This window comes from Triturus cristatus, chromosome 11, assembly GCF_964204655.1.
Source record: "Triturus cristatus chromosome 11, aTriCri1.1, whole genome shotgun sequence".
Lineage (NCBI taxonomy): Eukaryota > Metazoa > Chordata > Amphibia > Caudata > Salamandridae > Triturus > Triturus cristatus.
The window spans coordinates 1146792310-1146815873 of NC_140594.1; the positions used below are offsets into that span (position 1 = coordinate 1146792310).

At 43.3% G+C, this 23564-nt stretch overlaps 1 protein-coding gene across 1 annotated transcript; it reads right to left on the reverse strand.

Annotated features, from left to right (window-relative positions):
- Window positions 1-15349: 15349 nt before the first annotated feature.
- LOC146788608 (endogenous retrovirus group V member 1 Env polyprotein-like) lies at window positions 15350-22592 on the reverse strand. The gene is made up of 2 exons (XM_085633179.1): window positions 21206-22592; window positions 15350-15462 (listed from the first exon to the last, which is right to left on the reverse strand). The coding sequence occupies exons 1-2, from the start codon at window positions 22590-22592 to the stop codon at window positions 15350-15352; spliced, it is 1500 nt and encodes a 499-aa protein (XP_085489305.1).
- Between the last annotated feature and the right edge of the window lie 972 nt (window positions 22593-23564).

The window sequence follows — 23564 nt, forward strand, 5'->3', positions numbered from 1 at the left end:
AACAAGAATGATATCTAGCACAACAGACACAACTTCATTAACACATACTTACGGGTATAATTCAACACCTGGTAAGTGCAAACTGTTGTGTTCCTTTTACATTGTGTAACAAATATTAGTGGGAGAATTTCAGACCTATGATACTTTGGTAAACTTGAGGGATGAATAGGGGAGGATGACAGGTGTGGGGAAGTAGATCAGCAAAGTCATAGGAATTAAACTTGGCATGCTGCACGTTTAAGTTGTGCCTGTGAACTATAAATGATGAGTAATTGAGTATAAAAGCATGTCAGGTATAACTGGCATTAGTATCCTGAGCCTAAAACACAGTTTCCAGGGAGAGAGCATGAAAAATGCATTAAAATCACCAGACAAGTATAACATGGCAATTGTTTGAAAATGACAACTACTAAATCTAATTTGTGTTGTATTTTCAATATTTTTCATTTGTGAAGCACGCAAATTTTCAAAAAGGTGATCTTGTTTTTGACTAGATGATGCTACTCTAGAGAAAGAGAAATGGAGGCCTTAATGAATAGGTAACTTAAATGAGGGCGTTTTAAACATTTGTTGGAACTGTGAAGGTCACTTTGGGAAGCAGGAGGAGTGGCAAGTAATTTCAAGCTTTGGTAGTGACTACCGAAACGGATGTACCAGCCAGCTGAGCTGGTGAAAGCTCGGAACAATCAGAGAGCTATCAGGAGTTGTGCATACAAAACGTTATGCAGATAAATATTTGATGTTCCATGAAGACATTTTCGTGACAGCCTCGGCTTTGAATAAACATCTCTTGTGACTGGGTATCATGTGTATAGCCGCCAAGCTGTGATGTGAGCTCCTCTGTTCAACCTCAAGATCAATCTGGCTGAGATGCTCTGAATGTGCAGAGATTTATCTATAGGTTAACCAAGACGGTAAAGAGATAAGGATTTATACCAGTGTAAGTGCCAAAGAAAAGGCAACTGAAGATCCATATTCCTAGGTCTTGATAGAACAACATGAATAATATTCCTTATGACAAGAAGCATGAAGAAGCAGGTAGTGAACAACTGGTGTATTTGTGCAGGGAATGACAAATGGCATTAAAGGTGATTCCATGATTATGTTCAGATTATTAGGGGTTTGGTGTTCAGACCTGGCTGCCGCTAGCAACGGAGCCAGACCAATTATTCTTCAGAGACACTTCCCCAGTAGAAAGAAAGTATTTGTGCTGAGTATGTGTCCATCTTTCAGTTCAAGGCAGTCCTTTTCTGAACTCACATGGCTAAACCTTTCTAGACTGATGGATGTGTAGGGCAGAGCAGACCAGATTACATGCTAGAAGGAGCTTCTGAAAGGCTCCTGGGTGGCAAGACCCAGCACTCTGCCAGTAAAAGCTGAGAAACATACGAGGTTCAGAGAGTTGGAAATAATGTCCAATTTGTTTAAAATGATGTGATAGAGTGATGGTTACAGCACAACAGCAGATGTTTGGACATCCATACTGATCATGGCAGTATGTATTCTAGGTTAGCAAACCCTTGTGCATCAATGTGCTGGTCACCAAATGTGGAAAGAAAGCACCATGTGTAGTCAATTTGTCAGCCATACTCCGAAGGTTGAAATGGAAATATTGCTATCAAATCATTAGAGATTTAGGGCCAGGTGATATATAATATTGCATAAAATTGCTGAATGTCCAAGGGCCCTAGTACTTTATACAGTGTGTTTTCTTCCATCTCAACATGTGCCTGGACACTCTCCACAATTTCCCCCTTAATTAACATTATTAGGGAACTTAATGCAATTCGGATCTCATGGCATTTGTTTACAGTATATTAGGAATGTGTCCTCTAATTGTACATTCTTTCTTCAACAGCGATGTCTTCAAGTATACCAGAAATAACGCAAGACACGTCACATTCACAATCTGTGAGCACAGACAAAACAACTGACAATACTAGTGCTGCTGGACACACAACAATATCAAAAAGTCCTGGCTCTGAATCGCTTCAGAGTGCTGAGAGCTCAACAAGCATGTTAACGGCAAGCAACTCCATCTCAACTCATATAACCAATGACACATCCACGGAGACAACTATTGGACCAGTCCCATCTACGGGGTCAGTTGAAACAAGAATGATATCTAGCACAACAGACACAACTTCATTAACACATACTTACGGGTATAATTCAACACCTGGTAAGTGCAAACTGTTGTGTTCCTTTTACATTGTGTAACAAATATTAGTGGGAGAATTTCAGACCTATGATACTTTGGTAAACTTGAGGGATGAATAGGGGAGGATGACAGGTGTGGGTAAGTAGATCAGCAAATCATAGGAATTAAACTTGGCATGCTACACGTTTATGCTGTGCAAGTAAACTATAAATGTGGAGTAATTGAGTATAAAAGCATGTCAGGTATAACTGGCATTAGTTTCCCGAGTCTAAAACGCAGTTTCCACAAGGGGGCATGTCAAATGCATTGAAATCACCAGCCAAGTATAACATGGCAATTGCTTGAAAATGACAACTACTAAAGCTAATTTCTGTTGCATTTTTTATATTTTGCATTTGTGAAGCACGCAAATCTTCAAAACGGTGATCTAGTTTTTGACTAGATGATGTTACTCTAGAGAGACAGAAATGAAGGCCTTAATGAATAGTTAACTTAAACGAGGGAGTTTTAAACGTTTATTAAAACTGTAAAGGTCATTGTGGGAGGCAGGAGCAGTGTCAAGGAATTTCAAGCTTTGGTAGTGACTACCGAAACGGATGTACCAACCAGCTGAGCTAGGTGAAAGCTTGGAACAATCAGAGAGCTATCAGGAGTTGTGCATACAAAACGTTGTGCAGATAAATATTTGATGTTCCATGAAGACAGTTTTGTGACAGCCTCAGCTTTAAATAAACAACTCTTGTGTCTGGGTAGCTTAAGTAAAGCCTCCAAGCTGAGATGTGAGCTCTTCTGTTCAAACTCAAGATCAATCTGGCTTAGACGCTCTGAATGTGCTGAGGTTTGTCTATAGCATAACCAAGATGGTAAAGATGTAAGGAGTAACACAAGTGTAAGTGCCAAATAACAAGCGACTGACCATTCATATTTCTTTTTTTTTTTTTAAATTGTTCTTTATTGTTTTAAAACGGACACAACCCCAACCCACCCCCCACCCCCTTCTCAGACAAAATAATTCTTTATGATAATATTTACACAAAAAAAAGGAATATACATACAAACATATATTAAGTACTTAATTCAGTATCTTTAAGATTTTAACCATTGTGTTAGAGGATCCCATATCTCTAATCCTTTTGACCTCTTATTTTTCCCTTTTCTCCTATATATAGCTAATTCCAGGCTATGTGTCGCTAGCATGCGATAGCGCCATTGTTGAAATACTGGCGGTGTTGGATCTAACCATGCCGAGGCTATACATAATCTTAGAGTTGACATTGAGACAAATATTAATCCTTTTATTTCACTCGGTCGATTATTATCATCGATACCCAGCAAGATTTCCCCCACAGAGATTTCAATTTTGATATCAAGAATTTCTGATAAAAAATCAGAAATATCTTTGATCAGGCCCTGTAGGGTGTTACATGTAGCGAATATATGTACAATATCTGCTTTGTAGAGATTGCACCTAGGGCATCTTGTCCCCTTTCCGGTCCCCCATTTTGATATTCTACTAGGTGTATAATATAACAAAAAAAATGTTTTGTAATATTGAGCTTGTAGTCTGGTGGACATTAATAATGTTTGAGAAAATTCGAATGATTTAATCACTGTGGTGGCCGACATATATAAGATTTCCTGCCATTTTATATAATATTTATCCAAATCATCCGGACACAGGCCCAGGAGGTGATTATATATTTCTCCTATTTTAGTCCACTTTCCTTGATTTACAAAATCTATACATTGAATCTTTTGAAATTTCGATCTGCCACCACCTTTCCTTAATATAAAGTTCCTGATTTGAAGATATTTGAAAAAATCTCTATAACTGATCATATATTCTTTTCTAATTTCTTCGAAGGATTTTATACCTGTAGATGTAGAGAAACAGCCCAGGTGTGTAATCCCTGCTTCTATCCACTTTTTCATATATATATCTTTAAATAGTTCTGGTAGGTTGTTGTTATCTGATAGTAATGCATAATATGAAAACCTTCCGATCCCCAATATTTTACGAATATTACTCCATGCTTTGAGTATTCCTAGAAGAGTTTTAAATCGAACTTTTTTATAGTAGCTGTCGTATAAGTGTAGCCAGAAATACCCCCTAGTGCTATCCCCTAGTATTAATTCTTGTGGTGTTGGGATTCCGGTAGTTGGTCTATGTCCTTGGGTGATAGATAATAGCTCTCTACAATATGTCATTATAGCTGACCAATAGTATAGTTTAATATTAGGCAGAGAAAGTCCCCCCCCTATCTTTAGGTAGTGATAAAAATTTAGATGTCCTACGGGATCTCTTGTATCCCCAGATAAATAGCGAGAACATACTTTCAATGCATTTAAACCATTGTGGTTGAAAATCAAGACAGATGGTTCTGAATAAATATAGAAATTTAGGCAGATAAATCATTTTAATCATGTTGCACCTACCTATAATGGATAGATGAAGATTATTTAATCTTCTTAAATCTTTATCTGTTCGTTGTATTAATGGGTCAAGATTAATTTGAATGAGGTTGTCTAATTTCGCTGTAATATTAACCCCTAGATATATGGCACTATCCACTACACGGTTGTCGTTTATTTTAAGTTTATCATTAAGTACTCTCTGTGTTTTGTTTTGGTTCAGTTTGTATCCCGAGATCTTGCCAAACATTTCAGCCTCCCTTTCTATGGCCTGAATAGAGGCTGTAGGATTTGTTGTTACCACCGCTATGTCGTCTGCATAGGCAAGTGTTTTAGTTTCTATATTTCTTATCTTGATTGGGTTGATTAAAATATTATTTTCGAGTCTGTTAATAAACGGATCGATGAATAGTGCAAATAGTAAAGGGGAGCATGGGCACCCCTGTCTTGTCCCTCTAGTTATACTAAATTTTTCAGAGGCGGATCCATTTACCATGACTACCCCCTGAGGTTTAATATACATCATTTGAATTGCCTTGATAAAGGTTGCCCCGAGTCCGGCTCTTGACATGACTGACCAGAGGTAGGTCCAGGAGACCCTATCAAACGCCTTCTCAGCGTCCAGCAGTATAAGCGCCATAGGGTCTCCTGATACGTCAGCCATGTCAAACAAGGTAATTACTCTTTGTATGTGATCCACGGTGGATCTTCCGGGAATAAACCCATGCTGATGGGGGGACACAATCTTACTGATGATCGGAGCTAGGCGACGAGCTAGTAATTTTGAGTATATTTTAGAGTCGCCATTAATCAGGGTGATAGGGCGATAAGATCCGAGCTCTTGGGCCTCCTTATGTTTTTTTCAAAAAGACAACAATTTTTGCGTTAGACCATGACTCAGGGGGCCGTTCACCTTGAAAGACATGGATAAATAGATCAGTTAAAATTCGCTTTAGGGGTGCACTAAAGGTGACATAAAATTCTGTAGGGATTCCATCAATTCCAGCTGCCTTTCCATTAGTCAAGTCATTCATATTTCTAGGTCGAGCTGGAACAACATGAATAATGTTCTTTATGACAAGAAGCATTAAGAAGCAGGTAGTGACCAGCGTGTGTATTTGTGCAGTGAATGAAAAATGGCATCATACTTGATTCGAGGGTTGTGGACAGATTATTCAGGGTTTGACATTCACATCTGCTGGCTGCTGGCAACGCGTCCAGACCGATTGCTTTGTTTGAAGGGTTATAGGGTGGGAAGGTCATTAAGTAATGATTTATTCATTATTTATTTAATTTAATGTTGTTAGATGATTAATATTAATGCAAATGTTGTAATTATCATATATATTTAGTGATATTGTGGGGGTGTGTTGTTGGGTTCATAGGGGTATTAGATGTGAAGTTAATTAAGTATTTGTTCATTAATTATTAAATTGATACTAATTATTTAGTTGATAATCAGGTAAATTGTGTCATTATGTTATTTTTTATTTGTTGGTTGTTGGATTTCCAGGGTTATAGGGTGGGACGTTGTTTAACTACTAATCAATTATCAATCAATTATTATGTAATTTATCAATAATTAAGTAAATTGTTTAATAATTATATTTTATGTTGTTGTGTTTGTAGGGGTATATGATCAGAAGTTATTCAATTATAATAAATTAACAACTAATTAATATTTTTTTAATAATTGTATGCATTACTTAATATGTTAATTGTGTTATCTTTTTTATTTTAGTTATATTTTAATAGTGTGTTGTTATGATTTTGGGAGTATAATGGTTGTCTTTAATTAAATGATCAATTATTAACACTGTTTTAAACTTTGAAATTAATTGTTAACATTTAAAAGATTATTGACAATGTGTAATTGTTTTTAAAATCTATTTATATAATTTGTATATAAATAATTTGTTTTAATCAATTAATAGATTTATTAAAATATATTATGTGTTTGAAATGAACCACTTTTTCTACTGTGCACAGACTGAAGTGGGAATATTAATTGTACCCCTCTGGTGTCCAACGCTTTCCCGACTATTGCACAGACTGGAATGGGAATAGTAAATTTGACCCCTTTACAGTCTGATGATTTACCTACTGTTAGTGAGGCTGGAATGGGAATAGTACATTTGACCTCTCAAAGTAAATTTGAAACCCACTCAAGTCCGCAGACTGGAGTGGGAGTAATAAATCATACCCCACCACTGTCTAACGCTTTTCCTGTTGTTGCACAGACTGGAGAGGGAGTAGTAAATTTTACCCTTCCGTAGTCCTATGGTTTTCCTATTGTTGCACAGACTGGAGTGGGAATAGTACATTTTCCCCTCCAGCATCCAATGCTTTCTCTACTGTTGCACAGATTGGAGTGGAAATGGTAAATTAAACTCCTCTGGTGCTCAACGCTTTCCCTACTGTTGCACACATTGGAGTGTAAATAGTAGATTTTACCATTCCGGAGTCCAATACTTTCATTAGTGTTGCACAGACTGTAGTGTAAATAGTACATCTAGTTTTTTACAGAGTTAACTTATTTTATTATGCCTTAGATATGTGTAATATTATTTGTTACATGTTATATATATATATATATATATATATATATATATATATATATGTATATATATATGTGTATGTATGTATATAATGTTTTATTTTTTAATTCATATTTTTGTTAAGCAAATAATGTTTTTTATTTGTTGTCATTTTTTATTGTTTTAATGTTTTAGCTATTTATGCATATATAAATATAAGTATCAAAACCAAAGAGAGTTGTCCCCTCAAGGAAGCCACACAGAGGAGGTAAGTTTTGCTGCATTTATTAGGAAAACTGCTTTCTGGGACACAAGACGCTCACCAAGTCTTTAGCGCCCGACGCGTTTCGTGCAAACGTGCACTTCTTCAAAGGGCAAGCAACAGTTCATGGCAGTCGCAGCTCTATTTGGAGCACCTGATGTAGTTCGTGAGTCCCGCCTCTGTGGGCGTTAACAGGCGCACTGCCTGCTGGCTCCAGTAGTGCTCCACTGTGTTGCTCAAGTGAGTCGTGGTACGATGATGATAATTCAGCGACCAGTTTTCCCAGTGGGTTGGCTGAGTGCCATGTAGACTTCAAGAAGCACCATATGACTTCCCTTGTATACCTCCAACCCCTGAACAGCAAGGCACCCCCAGGTGCCGGCATGGAACCGCGACCACGGTGGGGATTCCTCACGGCAGGACGGGCCGTTTCAACATCAAAACCAAAGAGAGTTGTCGTCTCAAGGAAGCCACACAGAGGAGGTAAGTATTTCTGCATTTATAAGGAAAGCTGCTTTCTGGGACACAGTATAGTATATATATGATTCTCATATTAGAAAATTGAAAAAACACACAAATACAATGTAATGTAATGTAAAATATATATCTTTAATGTTAGTAGTTTGTTATAGCTATGTATATATAAATATACACACCTCTTTTAGACTAACAGAGCACTAGCAGGGGTTACTGGGCCCAACCGTGGGGGTTGTTGACTTTTACTCACGATGGCTGAGGGCTTGAACTACCCATGGGTCATGGGTGAAAATTGTTTAGTTGATTTAGGTCTGATGTGTCCAATGATATTATTAGTTGAGTGTTGTCTGCATAATTTACAAACGATATCCCAAAGGACTTAATCAGGGTAAGCAATGGCCTTAGGTAGACATTGAACAAGATGGGACTCAGGGCAGAACCCTGAGGTATTCCATGTCCAATTTTATTGTATTCAGATACATATGGAGGGAGAGTTATTCCTTGCTGGCTTTCTGATAGATGTGATTCAAACCACTTAAGCAAGCTTCCTCCTATTCCAGTCTTCTTCAGATATGTAAGCAAAATTTGGTGGTTGACCGTGTCCAAGGTGTCAGAGAAGTCCAACAGGATAAGTACCACCATTCAACCACCGTCAACTTGCATCCTTAATTTATTAGTAGCTAAAACCAACACAGTTTCTGTTCCATGGGCTGGCCTGAAACCCATCTGTTCGAGTTCTAGCAATTTATTTTCTTCAAGAAAGCCTGCCAAGATCTTGCCAAGGTACTTTTCAAGTATCTTGAGTGGGAAGGGGAGTCTCAAGGTTGTGCTTTAGTTGCTGGGCTCTTGAAGGTCAGCCAGTGTGTTTTTTAATAGAGGGGTTACCAATGCCTTCTTCTTGTAGATCATTCATAAAGTAGGAAGAAGTTTGTCTGATCTCTCTTTCCATATCCCAATAAGAATGGAATCTGAGGGTGAACCTTATGAAATAAAGGAGAAAAGGGTCCTAAATTCAGCTTCTCCTAACAGGCCAACCTTTTCTAGGATTGTCTCAGTAGAGCATCCTTGAGTTGTGTCTAACTAACATCCTCGCCCTATTACCAGGTTCATTCTTTTGATCATGCTTGACTTTATTTTGTATATCTGCAATGATCTGCTCAATTATATTGTGAAAATATTCCGGGAGGTTGTTGCATAATTCCTGTGATAAGGCTTTGTTGTCCTATGTGTAAAAGCTGCGCCATTGCCTCTCAATAATTCAACACTTAATTTTTAGGTCTCTCAGTGTTTCTGTAAACCATGGTGCCAGTACCTTAGGTTTGGGTCTGATTACTTTTATCGGAACAGATTTATCTAGAGTATATAAGGTTTTATTTTCACAATTTGAGTAATTTACTTATACTGAGTTTGATTCCTGAAAGCACGTGGTGGTATTAAAAACTAGTTCCCCATTGAGTTTCTTCAATTTAGCCCAAGGTCTTCTCAGTAATGAATTTCTTATAGGATTGTACTTCTTAGTCACCAGACTGGGTTTCTTACGGCTAAAAGTGACCAGACAGTGGTACGACCAACTGATGGGGTGGGTGGGGATTATAACTGTTTCCATGTCAGAAGATGTTAAAATCAGATCCAGGGAGTTTCCCGCACTCCGCGTTATGCGGAGCTCTCGGGGTGTTGTTCCTCGCTCGCGATCGTCAACGTCAAGTTGGCGACCGCGAGTGAGGAATATCAACCTCCCGGCAAGATTTTTCCTCGTTTGCGATTGTCAACATCAAGTTGGCGAGCGCAAGCGTGGAAAAAAAACATACCGGCAAGATTTCTCAACGCGAGGTGGTCAGGTTTGTCATTGCGAGTGGTTGCGCATGCTCGCAATGAGAAACTGCTTGTTCGCGTTGAGAAAGCTGCCGCTCGAGTAAAAATCTACTCTAGTGGCAGAAAAGGGAAAGAAGGGACTGCTTGCACTGTGCAAGGTGCCGTTTGCGATGATTGCACAGTGCGGACAAGCATCCGCACTGTGAAATCACCGCGAACAGCATTTTTCTATGGAACTCCGCTGCTTCCCAAGCTCCGCATAGCGCGGCGGAGTTGTTTTGCCACTTTGCGGAGTTCCGCGTACCGCAATCCGCGAACTCCGCCCAGGGTTAATTTAAAGGGTCAGGAGGTATATAACATAGTAATCCCGAAAGTAGAACCTTCCTTTCCTTTAAGGGAAAAACTAAGTAGCTCTATTCTTTGGCTTTCCTCCACCTCAAGGTTTAGTAAGACCCATGTATCTTCAAAAATAATCCCGACCCGACCACATCTTTTTTTAGTTCTTGAATGAAATAGGGCTTTATAGCCCAGTGGACCCATGATTTCCAAATCAACCCCAGGATCCTGGGAGAGCCAGGTTTCAGTAATGAATAACAAATCCTAGTCATTGGATGTTAGTAGCAAGTTCACCTCTGTAGCATGCTTCACTATGGATGCTCATTAAGTCATCCACATAATAAGCTGTTGGACTTGGTTTCTCTAATATTTTATATTTTCCCAAATCTACTTTTGGCATTAAATGAAACTGCTTCAGGGTCTAAATGAGTGTGACAAGTTTCAGAGATATATGAGTTTAAGTCATGTAGTTCTTTGTTAGAATACACAATTCTCCTCTCACCTTGGCTGGCACGAGCTGCTTTGGGCACACTGATGGGCGAAGGCTGGCTTGCCCGCTGCGTGGTCATGCCACCATGCCGCTTTTGTAACCCTCCCTCATTAAGATTGTAAAAACAGCAAGACTGCTCACTTGGATGACCTCAAAATGGCGTCCGAGAAGCTGTTTCAACAAAACGTAGAGGAAGGTTGAGCGATTGTTTCCCAAAAACCAAAACTTTAGTATTGCAGGTATTTTTGGAAAAATACTTTTTTCCCTTTTTGAAATTGCTTCTAAAACCATGTGCTCAGTTTAGAATCACTTAAAAACAATTCCCTTTTGTAAAATAACAGTTCCCCAATGCCAAAAGTTAAGTTTTACTCTGGCTGATTGACTAGCTGTGCAGTCACACAACCATGCTGCTTTCGTAGCCCTCCCTCATTAGATTGTAAAAACAGTCTGCTCACTTTGGCGACCCAAAAATGGCGGCATCATGCAGTTCCAACAAAACGTAGAGGAAGGTCGGATGATTGCTTCCCAATAACTACCACTTTTGTATTGCAGGTATGTTTTCTAATTCTTTTGTGCACCTTTTTTCAAAAGAGCTTGTAAAACCAATGTTTAGCTTAGAATCACTCCCCAAACAATCTGAAAAAATCACCCCTTAGATATTGCACAATAGTTCACATTCAATTTCATACAGTTAAAATGTGTCTAAAATAGCATCTCATGCTTAAAAACTATTCCCTTTTGTAAAATAATTGTTTCCCAATGCAAAAAGTGACTGACACGAAGTTTTACTCGGACTGACAGAATAGCTGTGCGGTCACCCTACCATGCCACTTTTGTAGCCCTCCCTCATTAAGGGGCAGATTTATGTTTCCTGGCGCATCCCTGCAAATCAGCAGGGATGCGCCAGGAAAGATGCGTCACGCAAGTTTACCCTTGCGCCACCACAGATGCGCCGCATTTACAATGCAGCGCTTCATGGCGCAAGGATAAACAGATGCGTGACGCATCTGATGGCATAAGGGTGGGGCATTGCCGGAGTCGTGTCGCAACCACGACGCAACTCCAGCAATGCTCAGGGGCTGCCCATACCTAACATGCTGCGTCATACCTTACGCCTGCTTCAAGCAGGCGCAGGGTTTTGACGCAGCAGCGTCGGAAAAGTGACTCAGTGAAATCTTGTAGATTTCACTGCGTCACTTTTCCGAGGCTTTTTCCGAGGGAACGCCCACCCTGCATACATTAAACCTGACGCAGGTTTAATGTAGCGCAGGGCTTGACAAAGTGACGCATCTCCCTAGATGCGTCACGCTGTAAATAAGGCGCAACATGGCGCATGGTTTACGCCGCCGCTGCGTCACAGAAGTGACGCAACGGCGGCGTAAATGTCTCGCAAGGGGCTTGTAAATCTGCCCCTAAGAATGCAAGAACAGTCTAGATTGCTCACTTTGATGACCCCAAAATGGCGGCCTTCAACCGGTTACAAAAAGTAGAGAAAAGATCAGGCAGTTGCTTCCCAAAAACCACCTCTTTCGTATTGCAGGTATTTTTTTAATACATCTTTTTTTGCACCTTTTTAAAAAGGCTTCTGACACTGTGTGTTCAGCTTAGAATCACTCCCCCAAACAATCTGAAAAAACACCTCTTTGATATTGCACAATATTTCACTTTCAATTTCATACACTTAAAATGCTTCTAGAATAGCATCTTGGGCTTATAAATGATTCCCTTTTGTAACATAACAGTTCCCCACTGCAAAAAGTCACTGACTCTAAGTTTTACTCAGGCTGAAAGATGAGCTTCTCCCTTTAATATTTGTTTGCATGTATTTGTACACTGGCTCAGGGGGTATGTGATTGAAAATACCCTCTTGCCCTCTGCACCTTGACCTGCTTGCCTATATGCTCAGTCAGTCATGACCCTCGTGGGCTTCTTTCATTCACCATTTTGTGATGTAACACAGTGACAAACATAAGTGGAATGCTTGTCTATATTGCTAAGTCTTACCAGAAAAAAACTAGGGGGCATATTTACAATAAAGTGGCCCAGGGCAGCACTGCAAGCCTTCTAGCTGCGCTGCCCTACGTCAAAAGAAAAGGACAGCACAGCCACAGCAACACCCATAGAATGGCCCTTCCACACAGAGTAAGGCATTGCCTTAATCCATATTTACAAGGCCACAAAAAGTGGGTGGCTTTGTGTGGCCTTGTAAACATGGGCCAGCGCACTGCGCCTTTGGAGCATCACAAAAGTGGTGCTCTGGTGAGGTTAAAGTGCTGCAGGGGCATTGTAAATATGCCCCTAGGATGGTACTGAAGCAAAACCTTCTCCCACAAATCCAGAGAATTGGGAAGTTATTTGTCTTTGCCAGGATTCTCCAATGAGAAGTTATTCTATCTGCAGCTGGGCTGTATTTCAGATGCCGGGAGTTCTGCCCTTAAAGGGCACAACAACATGTGGCTGGAAAACAGCTGCACACAGAAAGGTATGGCAGGAAATGGGGAAAGGTCAGGGGAGAGGATGGGAGGGCAGGACAGTGCACAGAAGGGTGCTAGGGAGTTTTCACTTTCTCTTAGCTGTTTTCCCTGGAGACAGAGCGTTGCTGTTGTTTTCTGAGATGCAAGGACCTATAATCACATTTTACAGTTCTATTTCTAAGTTCAATCACTAAGGAGAGTCCTAAGTAGTTTACTTGAAGGGTTTTATTTTCTAATTCCAAGTTTAGACATTTCAGATTGTTTATCCATTAGTCAGATATCAATCAGATTACAGAATTGATAATAAAAAATATGGTTAGAGCAGATCATTTTACAAATGCATTCAAAGAGTTCCATAAGAAATTGGGCGAAAATGGTATCAGTTAGAAATCAAGAAGAGTTCAAATGTAAGAGGTAAGTGTGAGAATAGAGCATGAAGCTCAAAATCAATAATCAATAATGTAGGAAGCTGGCTCTTTATGTAGTGGACTAAAAAGAGGTTCACTGTGTAAAACGTCCAGGCAAACCCCATAGGGTTTAGAGAGGTACATATGACACCCCAAATGCTCTCTTTTGTGGTAGAGTGGGTGACCATATAGGCATATCAGGGGGAGGTGCTAGGCATTTACAAGGTCGGTAAGTGAGACACACACTCAAAAAAGAGATCTGACAGCAATTTATAAAAAATTACACATACTTTTATATGAATTTAAATACCAAGATCATCGGAATCAGGTAAGTACTTTTCGAGTTATGAATTTGTAAGTTTTTAAAAGTTGACAGTGTAAATTTTGGGTGGGGTATAGTTAATCTATGGGAGAAAAACATATACGACTTATGGGACTGTTCTCAAGGACATAAGGTGAGTATGGGGCAAGGTCCAAGGCCACACCAACATGTCAACTCAGGAGGCTCTGGGGTATCTGGGTGCAGAAAAGTGTCATGGCATTGGGTGTCTGTAATAACCAGCTTGTTATGTTTCACTTTAAAACCATGCCCAGCATGTTACTTATTTTGTTGTGTGTGCCAAGATTCCTTATTCTAGTGTTGATGCTGTGAAGCGGTTATAGAACTCCTACATGTCAGTTGCTGCTTGCGCAGCGTGGATAGGACGTTTCTTCCTGTAGATGTTATCTTCAAAGAAAGATCCTCTGCTGTTAACCTTCACTTTGTACTACTACCTGCTTTATTACACTGGCGAGGAGGATGGGATCCTGCTTTATTACAGTGTCCCATTCACTTTAAGGGAGAATGGTTTATTCAGAAAGAGGCTGCAAACTGGGACTGGAGGAACAGTCAGGGGGAACCCAGAGGGTGTCTCGACCCTTGAGATGCTGGGGCATGTAGGTACACTGTTCAATCATTCAATCAATCAATCAATCAATCAATCAGGGATTTATAGAGAGCACTACTCACCCGTGAGGGTCTCATGGCACTGAGGGGGATTCCGGCAGCTCCGGTCATCCGAAAAGCCAGGTCTTGAGGCTCTTCCTGAATGCTTGCTGTGTGGGGCTTCGTCTGATGCTGAGGGGGAGTTAGTTCCAGGTCTTTGCCGCTATTTAGGAAAAAGATCTGACTCCATTCTGGCTCTGTGGATGCGACGGGGAGCCAGTGGAGGTCTCCTAGGTGCTTGATGATGTGGTCATGTCCTGGGATGCTGACGAGTCTGGCTGCGGTGTTTTGGATGTTTTTGGAGTAGAGACATGTTGGTCGTGCCATGGAAGGCATTTCCATTGTTCAGCCTGCTGGTGATGAGTGTGTGGGTGACTGTCTTTCTGGATTTGGGTGGGATGCATTTGAAGGTCTTGCAGAGTATGCAGAGGGTGTTGAATCATGTGGAGGATGCAACGATGATCTGTCAGTTCATGTAGAGGGAGGAGTCGAGTATGATACCGAGGTAGTGGGCATGGTAGGTGGGAGTGGGAGGGTTGCCTAGGGCGGGGACCACGAGGTGTTGTCCCACTCGGAGGGGGTGGTTTCGAGGATGAGGATTTCCGTTTTCTCTGGGTTGAGCTTCAGCCAGCTGCTGCTCAGCCAGGTTGTGACGTCCTTCTTTCCTTCCTGGAAGTTGTGCCTGGTGATGTTGGGTTCCTTGGTAAGGGAGAGGAGGATCTGGGTGTCATCGGCGTAGGATACTATGTTGAGTTCGTGATTTCTGACGATGGTAGCAAAGGGGGCCATTAAGATGTTAAAGAGTGTGGGGTTGAGGGAGGATCCTTGGGGTATTTCGCATCTGATCTCTGTAGGTTCGGAGAGAAAGGGCGTGAGTCTGATTCTTTGAGTTTGGCCGGCGAGGAAGGAGCGGATCCAGTCTAGGGCAGTTGCCTGTATGCCGGCATCATGGAGTGTAGCCTTGGTCGAGGAGTGCTCGGATGTCATCCATGGCGGCTAGTAGGCGGTCTCTGTGCTGTGGTTGCTGCAGAAGCTGGATTGAGATGTGTTGAGGATGTCGTTGGATTCTATGAAGTTTGCTAGCTGGATGTTGATGATCTTCTGGGTGACTTTAGCGGCACAGGGGAGAAGTTAGATCGGCCTGTAGGTCTTCAGGTCCATTGGGTCTGCTGAGGGCTTTTTGAGGAGGGGTTTGACTTCTGCGCATTTACCAATATCGGGTAACGTGCTTGTTTCGAGGGTGTAGTTGATGGTCCGTCGTAGTTCTGGTGCGATGACGGAGGTTGCCCTCTGGAAGATGTGTGGTGGGTAGGGGTTAGTGAGTGCTCCGGAGTGTATGCTCCTCATGGCCTTTGAGGTGTCTACTGTGGTGACTAAGGTCTAGGCGAGGATAGTCGGTTGGGTGGGGTTGCTGGTGGGAGGTGTTGGGTCGGTGCCTTGGTTCTGTTCATCAAAGTTGTCATAGAGAGTCCTGATCTTGAGGTGGAAGAAGGAGCTGAGTTTGTTGCAGAGGTTCTGGGAGAGACGTCAGTGGTTTCACTGGGGGTCTCATGAATTCTTGTATGATGTTGAAGAGGTCCTTGGAGCTGCGGGAATTGGAGAAGATTCTGTCCTGTATGAAGTTCCTCTTCGAAGATCTGATGAGTTGGTGGTGTGTTGGAGTGGCGAACCTGTAGTTGGTGCATGCTTCTGGGGTTTTGCAGTTCTTCCACTCATCTTTTGAGTCATCGGCACAAGCGATTGCATTCTCGGAGGTCTGTGGACTGTTGGCCCACTACTCCTCAGGCTTTGGGGCTCGCTACAGAGTGTCTTTTGGGCTCGGATTTGGTGCTAGAGTAACTTGCAATGGACGGGGCCTGCAGAAAGAGGCTGCAGGGGGTGACTGGAGGTCCAGTCTGGGAAACACAAGAGTGGGCTTAGCTCCTGTGGGTTTGGGGACTCCGTTGGCACCATCACCTCCCTAGGAGTCAAGATGTGGAGCGCGGGTGCAGAGGTACTTTGAGGCGTCAGGTGTCGGCTGACAAAGACCCACTTCTTTGTCTTTGTTCTCCAGAAAAGTGACACACAGGACAGTGGGGCTACTCGCGGTGTAGTTCTCACTGTCTCTGAAGTCCCTCAACATGCTTATAGGTCTTCCTCTGCATTGGTTTCTAGACTGGACACATCAAGCCATGGCTGCTGTAAGGAGTCCAATACCCAGGTATTGGTGTTGTGTAGCTCCGGTCACTCCTGGCGGCATCACACTTGGAGGGAGGATGGATCTGACCTGTGAGAGCATGGATACCTCTTCCTGGTTCACACTGCTTCGGTAGTCCTGATGAGCAGGATGTAAGTGTACCGAACTTAGCGTCTTCGGTGCCTGTGGCTGCAGAGGAATAGCTCCTTGACTCCAAGGGAGTGCCTCTGGCGATTGCTGAAGCACTGGCAGCCCTCCAGTGGCAGGACAAGTCGGTTGCTCCACGACGGATGGGTGCAGGAGGCAGCTGGCAGGGTTGGCTCCAAGTCAGTCACGCACCTCGGGACAGCTTTCTTCTTTGTCCTCTCCTTCTTTTGTGTCCATCAAAGTTGCAAGTTCTGGTATCTGGGGGTCCCCAGAATACTCAGTTTAGGGTAGTTAAGGAGAGTGAGGGGTTGTAGCCAACGGGCTACTTTCCCCTGGGGTCACTACACCCCCTGTTGAATTCATTTTGTTGACCTTAGGACTTTACCACTGCTAAGCAATGCTAATGTGCTTGTGCTCAGTTACATAGTTTGATTAGAATATACCTAACTGGAATAGTTAGTTTACATATAAGTCCCTTGTAGAGTGGTATAACACATACCCAGGGCCTATAAATCAAATGTTACAAGTGGGCTCCAGCTGCACTTCTTTTGCCACCTACCCAAGTAGCTCTCTAAAACTTGTCCCGGCTGAAGGCAGTGTCATATTACCATGTTGATTTGGGATTTAAAATTCCTTGCAAGCTTTAAATTCCCCATTTATTACATACAAGGCATCCCTAAGTTAGGCCCCTGGGCAGGGTGCTGTGTAATTAAAAGGTAGGAAATGTACTTTTAAATATTAAATATACTAATAGTGAAAAACTCCCTAATTTGTTTTTCAGAACTGTGAGGCCTACCCCTCCCATAGGATAACACTGGGGACTCCTTAACACATTTAATAAGCTGCAATTTCTAATTAGGAGGTAGATCTGTAATGTTCAGCACCCTTGGAATTGTGATGCTATATCCTCGTAAATGGCAAAGTCAAATCTAGCATTACAATTTTGGAAATGCCACTTTTTAGAAAGCTGACACTTTCCTGCTCTTATCCATGTGTGCCTGTATCCTTTCTCTTTTACACATCTGGGGAGGGTGACAGCTAGACTTTGTGTATTCCCTCTAGACAGACACACAATGGGAGCTTAGCTGTGACTTGATGGGTCGTCCTGGGACGATGGAAAAGGAGGTGCTGGGTACTGGATCACACAGCAAATAGGCTGTGTCCTATCCCCTGAAAAAGGCCTGCATAGCCCCCTCTAGTGAGTCTGGAGCCAGAGCAGGGAGAGAGGACTTCTGTGCACTTCAAAGGCCCTTCGTTGAAGTTTCCCCTACTTGGTATAATCAATCAATAAATCAATCACATTTGTAAAGCACACTACATACCCGTAAGGGTCTCAAGGCGCTGGGGGGGTAGCTGCTTCTGTTCGAAGAGCCAGGTCTTGAGAAGTCTCCTGAAGGTCAGAAGGTGTTCGATCTACCGTAGGCAGATGGGGAGGGTGTTCCATGTCTTAGCGGCGAGGTGGGAGAATGATCTGCCGCCGGCGGTCACTCTTCGGATGCGGGGGACAGTGGCGAGGGTGCGGTCTGCAGAGCGGTGCTCGGGGGTGGGGATGTAGAGGCTGAGCCGGCTGTTGAGGTATGCTGGTCCGGTGTTGTGGAGTGCCTTGTGTGCGTGGGTGAGGAGCTTGAAGGTGATCCTCTTGTTGACAGGGAGCCAGTGCAGGTCTCTCAGGTGGGATGTGATGTGGCTGTGGCAAGGGATGTCGAGGATCAGGCGTGTGGAGGCGTTCTGGATGCATTGGAGTCGTTTCAGCAGTTTGGCCGGGGCTCCTGCGTAGAGTGCGTTTCCCTAGTCCAGTCTACTGCTGACGAGGGCCTGGGTGACCGTACTTCTCGTTTCGGTGGGGATCATCTTGAAGATCCTGCGAAGCATGCGGAGGGTGTTGAAGCAGGAGGAGGAGATGGCGTTGACCTGCTTCGTCATGGAGAGGGTAGAGTCGAGGATGACCCCTAGGTTGCGTTCATGGTCGGTGGGTGTTGGGGGTGTTCCTAGTGCAGTCAGCCACCAGGAGTCATCCCAGGCCGAGGGGGTGGATCTGAGGATAAGAATTGGAACTCAGACCCTACCACTTCAGTACCCTTCTGGGCCTGTGGATTATCTGCCAGCAAGAAGGACTGCTGTGCTGCTGTAGGACTGGGACTCTGCTGGACTGAAGCTCTGGCAGAGCTGCTTTCTTTGGCGTGCTGAACTGCTGCCCATCTGGTCTTGGGTAAAAAGGATTGGACCTGCATCACTTGACCCCTAGAACCTAGAATGACTCCTCTTATGTCTCTGGACCATAACAGACTTCCAGCTATCCTGCTTCTGCACCTATACTCTGCTAACTGTGAATCTACCCGGCCAAGAGATGCCACCCCAGTCCTGGACCCTTGGAAGTTGGCCTCAGGTGCTAGCTCAACAGTTTATCCCCGCTGCGGAGATGGGAACGGCACATCACTGCAACTGCATCATCAGCATCAATACATCTTCACCACTGCGCAGATTGGACCCAGCACATTGACCCTATTTGCATGGATCTGAACCAATGCATCACTGCATATGCATTGTGCAGAGCCTCCTGTCTACCATCAGAACCACCACTGCGCAACGCTCTTCAAGCAAAGTCCACGTATCTTCCTCAACAACAGCATCTACGTTGAAGCAGAAACTCTGCATCGCATCGGACCCTGACCAGCACATTGCTGCTGATTCTTGGATGGACACCAGCGCATTTCCCCTTTTGTGTTCCGCAGCCTCTCTGTCGATGACGATACAACCTGAACTAAGGTACTTTAGCTTAGTGGGCTCAAACTTAGTCCAACCTGGCCCACGCTACATCATAGTCAGCCTGAACGTTTGACTTAGTCCCGGTCCAGCGCAACAATATGTCCATTGTTGGCACTTAGTGCTTTTTGGAGCTATTTTCACTTAACACTTTAAAAATTCATGTCTCCGGTATTACTTATTGGATTTTTGTCATTTTGGTTTCAAATAATTTATTAAAATGTAATCTACTTTCCGACCTTGGTTAGGGATTTTTCTTGTGCTGAGTTTTCAATTTATTACTGCCTGTGTGCTGCATAAAAACTTTACACATTGTCTTTAAGTTAAGCCTGGCTGCTTGTGTGCCAAGCTACCTAGGGTTAAGTACATGTTAATTTTGTGACTTTTAGGGAATCAACCTGCAAGGGATTGTGGCTGTTGCTTGACCAGGGTTCCCACCCGGGTCAACTAGCAACCTAATTTTTTACATTAGTGTTCAGCGTTGTGTTTCAGGACTTGTGTTTGTGCATGAGCACAGTGATTTGTGCTACACAAAAATTCTGGATAAGTTCATTTTTTTTAACTTAATTTAATATAAAGCAAACTTGACCCAAATCGGGTATCAGAGTGCTTTACATAGAACCAGTTGCATTACATGAGGACACATTCATTTTTGTTAGACACGGGGAGATTAAGTGATTTGCCCAGAATCACGGGATGTTCAGCGTCATTGCCAAAACTAGAACCCAGTTCCTGTGGTAAATTAATTCAATATTACCTCATCTCAGAATTTCTATACTTAATAATCATAATTTCAGTCAAAGCAAAGAGAGGAGTCCGTGGTGTTCGAGTAAAAAAAGGGTCCAGTAACTCGAGTTAAGGGGAGAGCTCCAGCACCAAGCGGCTACAGGAGTGGTTTGCAGTTTTATTCACACATCAGAATATTTATACAGTTTTCAGTCAATAGGAAAAAGAAGAAAGGAAAAGTGACAAGAAAAAGGGAAGTGACAAGCAGTAATTTCCAACAGATGTGTCAAGGTAGGGGCGTGTCTTGTGTCTCGTGAGAGGGCATGTGATGTGTGGAAATGTGTTCTCTTTCAGTTGAAGGCCCTTACTCATTCGGGGGTTTATCTCTGGCTTAGAGTCAAGAACAGGAACCATCTTGTGTAAAACAGGAACTATCTTGCTGGTTCTGGGAATTGGCAGAACCACAGAAATGTGTGTTCACAGTGTACAGCCTTGTGCTTCCTCTATTAGTTGGTGTGGTTTCAGGGCCTAACCTCGTGCTTCCTCTTTCAGTTGGGGGTGGTCACTGGGCAGCTGGTGTGACAGGCTGAGTCACCAACAATGGACAGGATTTGGCTGAGTCTCTGGCACAACTGGGGGAAGGCACACAGGCAGGCTTCTTGGAATTGGCTTGACCACAAGGAGCAGAGGGTTGTGCAAGATTCAATGGGGATGTGAAGGACAGTTTTCAGACAAGTTGCTGAGAGCATGTCACACACAAAATGGGTATTTGTCTGAGGCAAATAGCTACCAGGCAGAAACAGGGAAATGATGGGGCACAATTGTCAATTTTATTTCCACATTCCCTCCTTGCCCCAGAGTGTACCTATATTATATCTCAATTTGCATGAGATCATCTATACATTCTTGTAGCATAATTCTTTCCCTTTCTCTCTGCTGGACAAGTGGTTTAGGAATGCAGTTTGCAGCGCATAGACCGCACTGGGCAGGACCACATTGGATGCAAAGGCAGCATCCAGTTATTATCAGGAATAGTATACCTGCTGCTGATAGCAGTTGCCATCCCCAGGACGATATTATCTTCCAGAACCAATCAGACCACGTCCAGGTGCCAGGTTCTTGATGTAAACTTACGGCTATCTTGTGTAATTTTGTTATGGCCGTGTATACAGATGGGGAATTATCAGGAATAAATATACAGCAGCTAGAGCCTATAATTTTACAGGCTCCGCCTCTGTCAGCCAGGATGATGTCAAGGACAAGGCGATTTTGGAGAGTAACCAATCGTATGGCGGACTGCTCCTGGGTTAAGCTCCCCAGGGCAGGCGCCGTCTGGTTTACAATAGCCTCTAAGGTCCTTGTCAACCTGCGTATAAGCTTGCTGTTCTGTACAGGGCCAACAAAGAAGAAGAACCCTTTGTTAAAATCTGTATACTGTTCCCATGAGGTTTCTGTTTGGTCAACCAAGGAGGTATCGATCGTTCTTTTATGTCTGACATGGGGCACTAGGAGGTCTCGGTGGTAAGTGGATGGGGCCACAAAGACAGGGGGTAACAGGAATGCTATATAACAAGTTCCCCCCCAGTTCAAGGGCAGCTGCACATAGGCCGTTTGGCCACAGACAAAATGAGTATGGCGAGATGCTTGAAATGAGGACTTTCCTCTGTCTTCAAAACTTATAGTGGTATGACAGTCACTGTGTCCTAATGGAACAGAGCCATTTTTCTGGATGCACAGGTGTCCTTTTACTGGTGAGACCGAGATTGAAGGGGGACCAGCATTCTTTTTAGGTTTGGTATTTAACATCTTGTAGGACATGGTCATGTTCCCTTGCTTGTATTCTTCACTTTCTAGGACTGTTCCTGTCGCCTGAGGACTTCCATCCTTATTTGGGTAACAGGCAGCATTAAGTACCTTGTTTAAGATCCCCCAAGGCCACCCATTCTTGCATGAATTATTTCCGTCAGGGCAGGAGGTGGGGGTGGTATTGTCAGCTGTTATTAGGGCGAACCAGGCTTCACAAGTCCCATTATAGGAAAATGGAAAGGGGAAAAGAGGCATCCCTCCCTTTTTCTGATGAGGTGGGAGGCGGCCACATATCCAGCAATTTGTGCTATTGCTGGCCTGATGAGTGTAGTGTAACCTCTGTATAAAGGTATTGTTTTGCAAGGCTAGACTATGGGCTTGTTCATGAGGGGGTAGGTCATGATATGTGTGTTCCTGAGTGCTGTTGGGTGCATGAGAGGTGTGTGGTGTTGGAGGAAAAACAGTGTGGAGGATCCAACCAAGACACGTCATAATGGTTATGAAGAAAAACAATATCATTAAACATATGATAGAACCACTACGCAATTTCTTAAAGTTCGTGTTTCTGCGTTTCATTCTATCTTTTTCCCACATAGTCAAGGTGTTTAAATCCATCCCCATGCTCCAACCGCTTCACCACTGGACCTGTGCCCAGTGGACTTAATTAGCCAGAGTCCGGATGGCAGACCTCAACTTTGATTTATATTCTTGTTGTGGGGTCAGTTCCAAAGGCACAAAAGATTGTTCTGTTACAATGTCACTAGGGTTGGCAGCGTCGCCGGCAACAGTGTCTCTTTGTCCAAAATATTTCCGGCAGTGGCTCGCGTGTAGCCAGCCCTTCCTGCCTTCGACCTTCACCGCCGTCCACGTGGTTAGGAGCGCGAGCTTCGGAGTCTTCCACCTGGGGTGAAGAGGACTGGTCCTGTCGAAGTTTCTTATCATCACCCAGTCGCCGGGTCAGATGGTGTGTTCTCCAGGGGCGGTTTTGTCAGGGAAGGCTGCAGCGACCTGTGAACGACAAGATTGGAGTGCAGACATCAAGGAAGCCAGGTAATCAGTCAATATTCTGCTGTCTACATCAGTAATTCTTTTAGGCATTGGCGTACCCCACATATTTGGTGGTCTGCCAAAGACCACCTCATACGGAGATAGACCAGTTCTGGAATGTGCTACCATACGCATGTAGAAGAGGGCAACCGGTAAGGCTACCATCCAGTCCACGCCTTTGTCTGTACATATCTTGGCCAATTTTGTCTTCAAAGTCTGGTTGTGTCTCTCTACTAGACCTGCTGCTTGAGGATGTCTTACGCAGTGAAATTTCCAAGTGTACCCTAACAGAAGAGACACTTGCTTCATGAGTTCAGAGGAGAAGGGCTGGCCGTTGTCTGAGTAGATGACGCGGGGCAACCCATATCTCGGGAAATATTCTCTTACTAGTTGCTTAGCAGTTGTCGTTGCAGTGTAATCTGGGATGAGATAGGCTTCTGTCCATCTGGTCAGAGCACATACTACAACTAGCACATACTTGTGACCTCTACATCTCTCCATCTGGATATTGTCCATTTGGAGAACTTCAAATGGATGGTCAGGGGG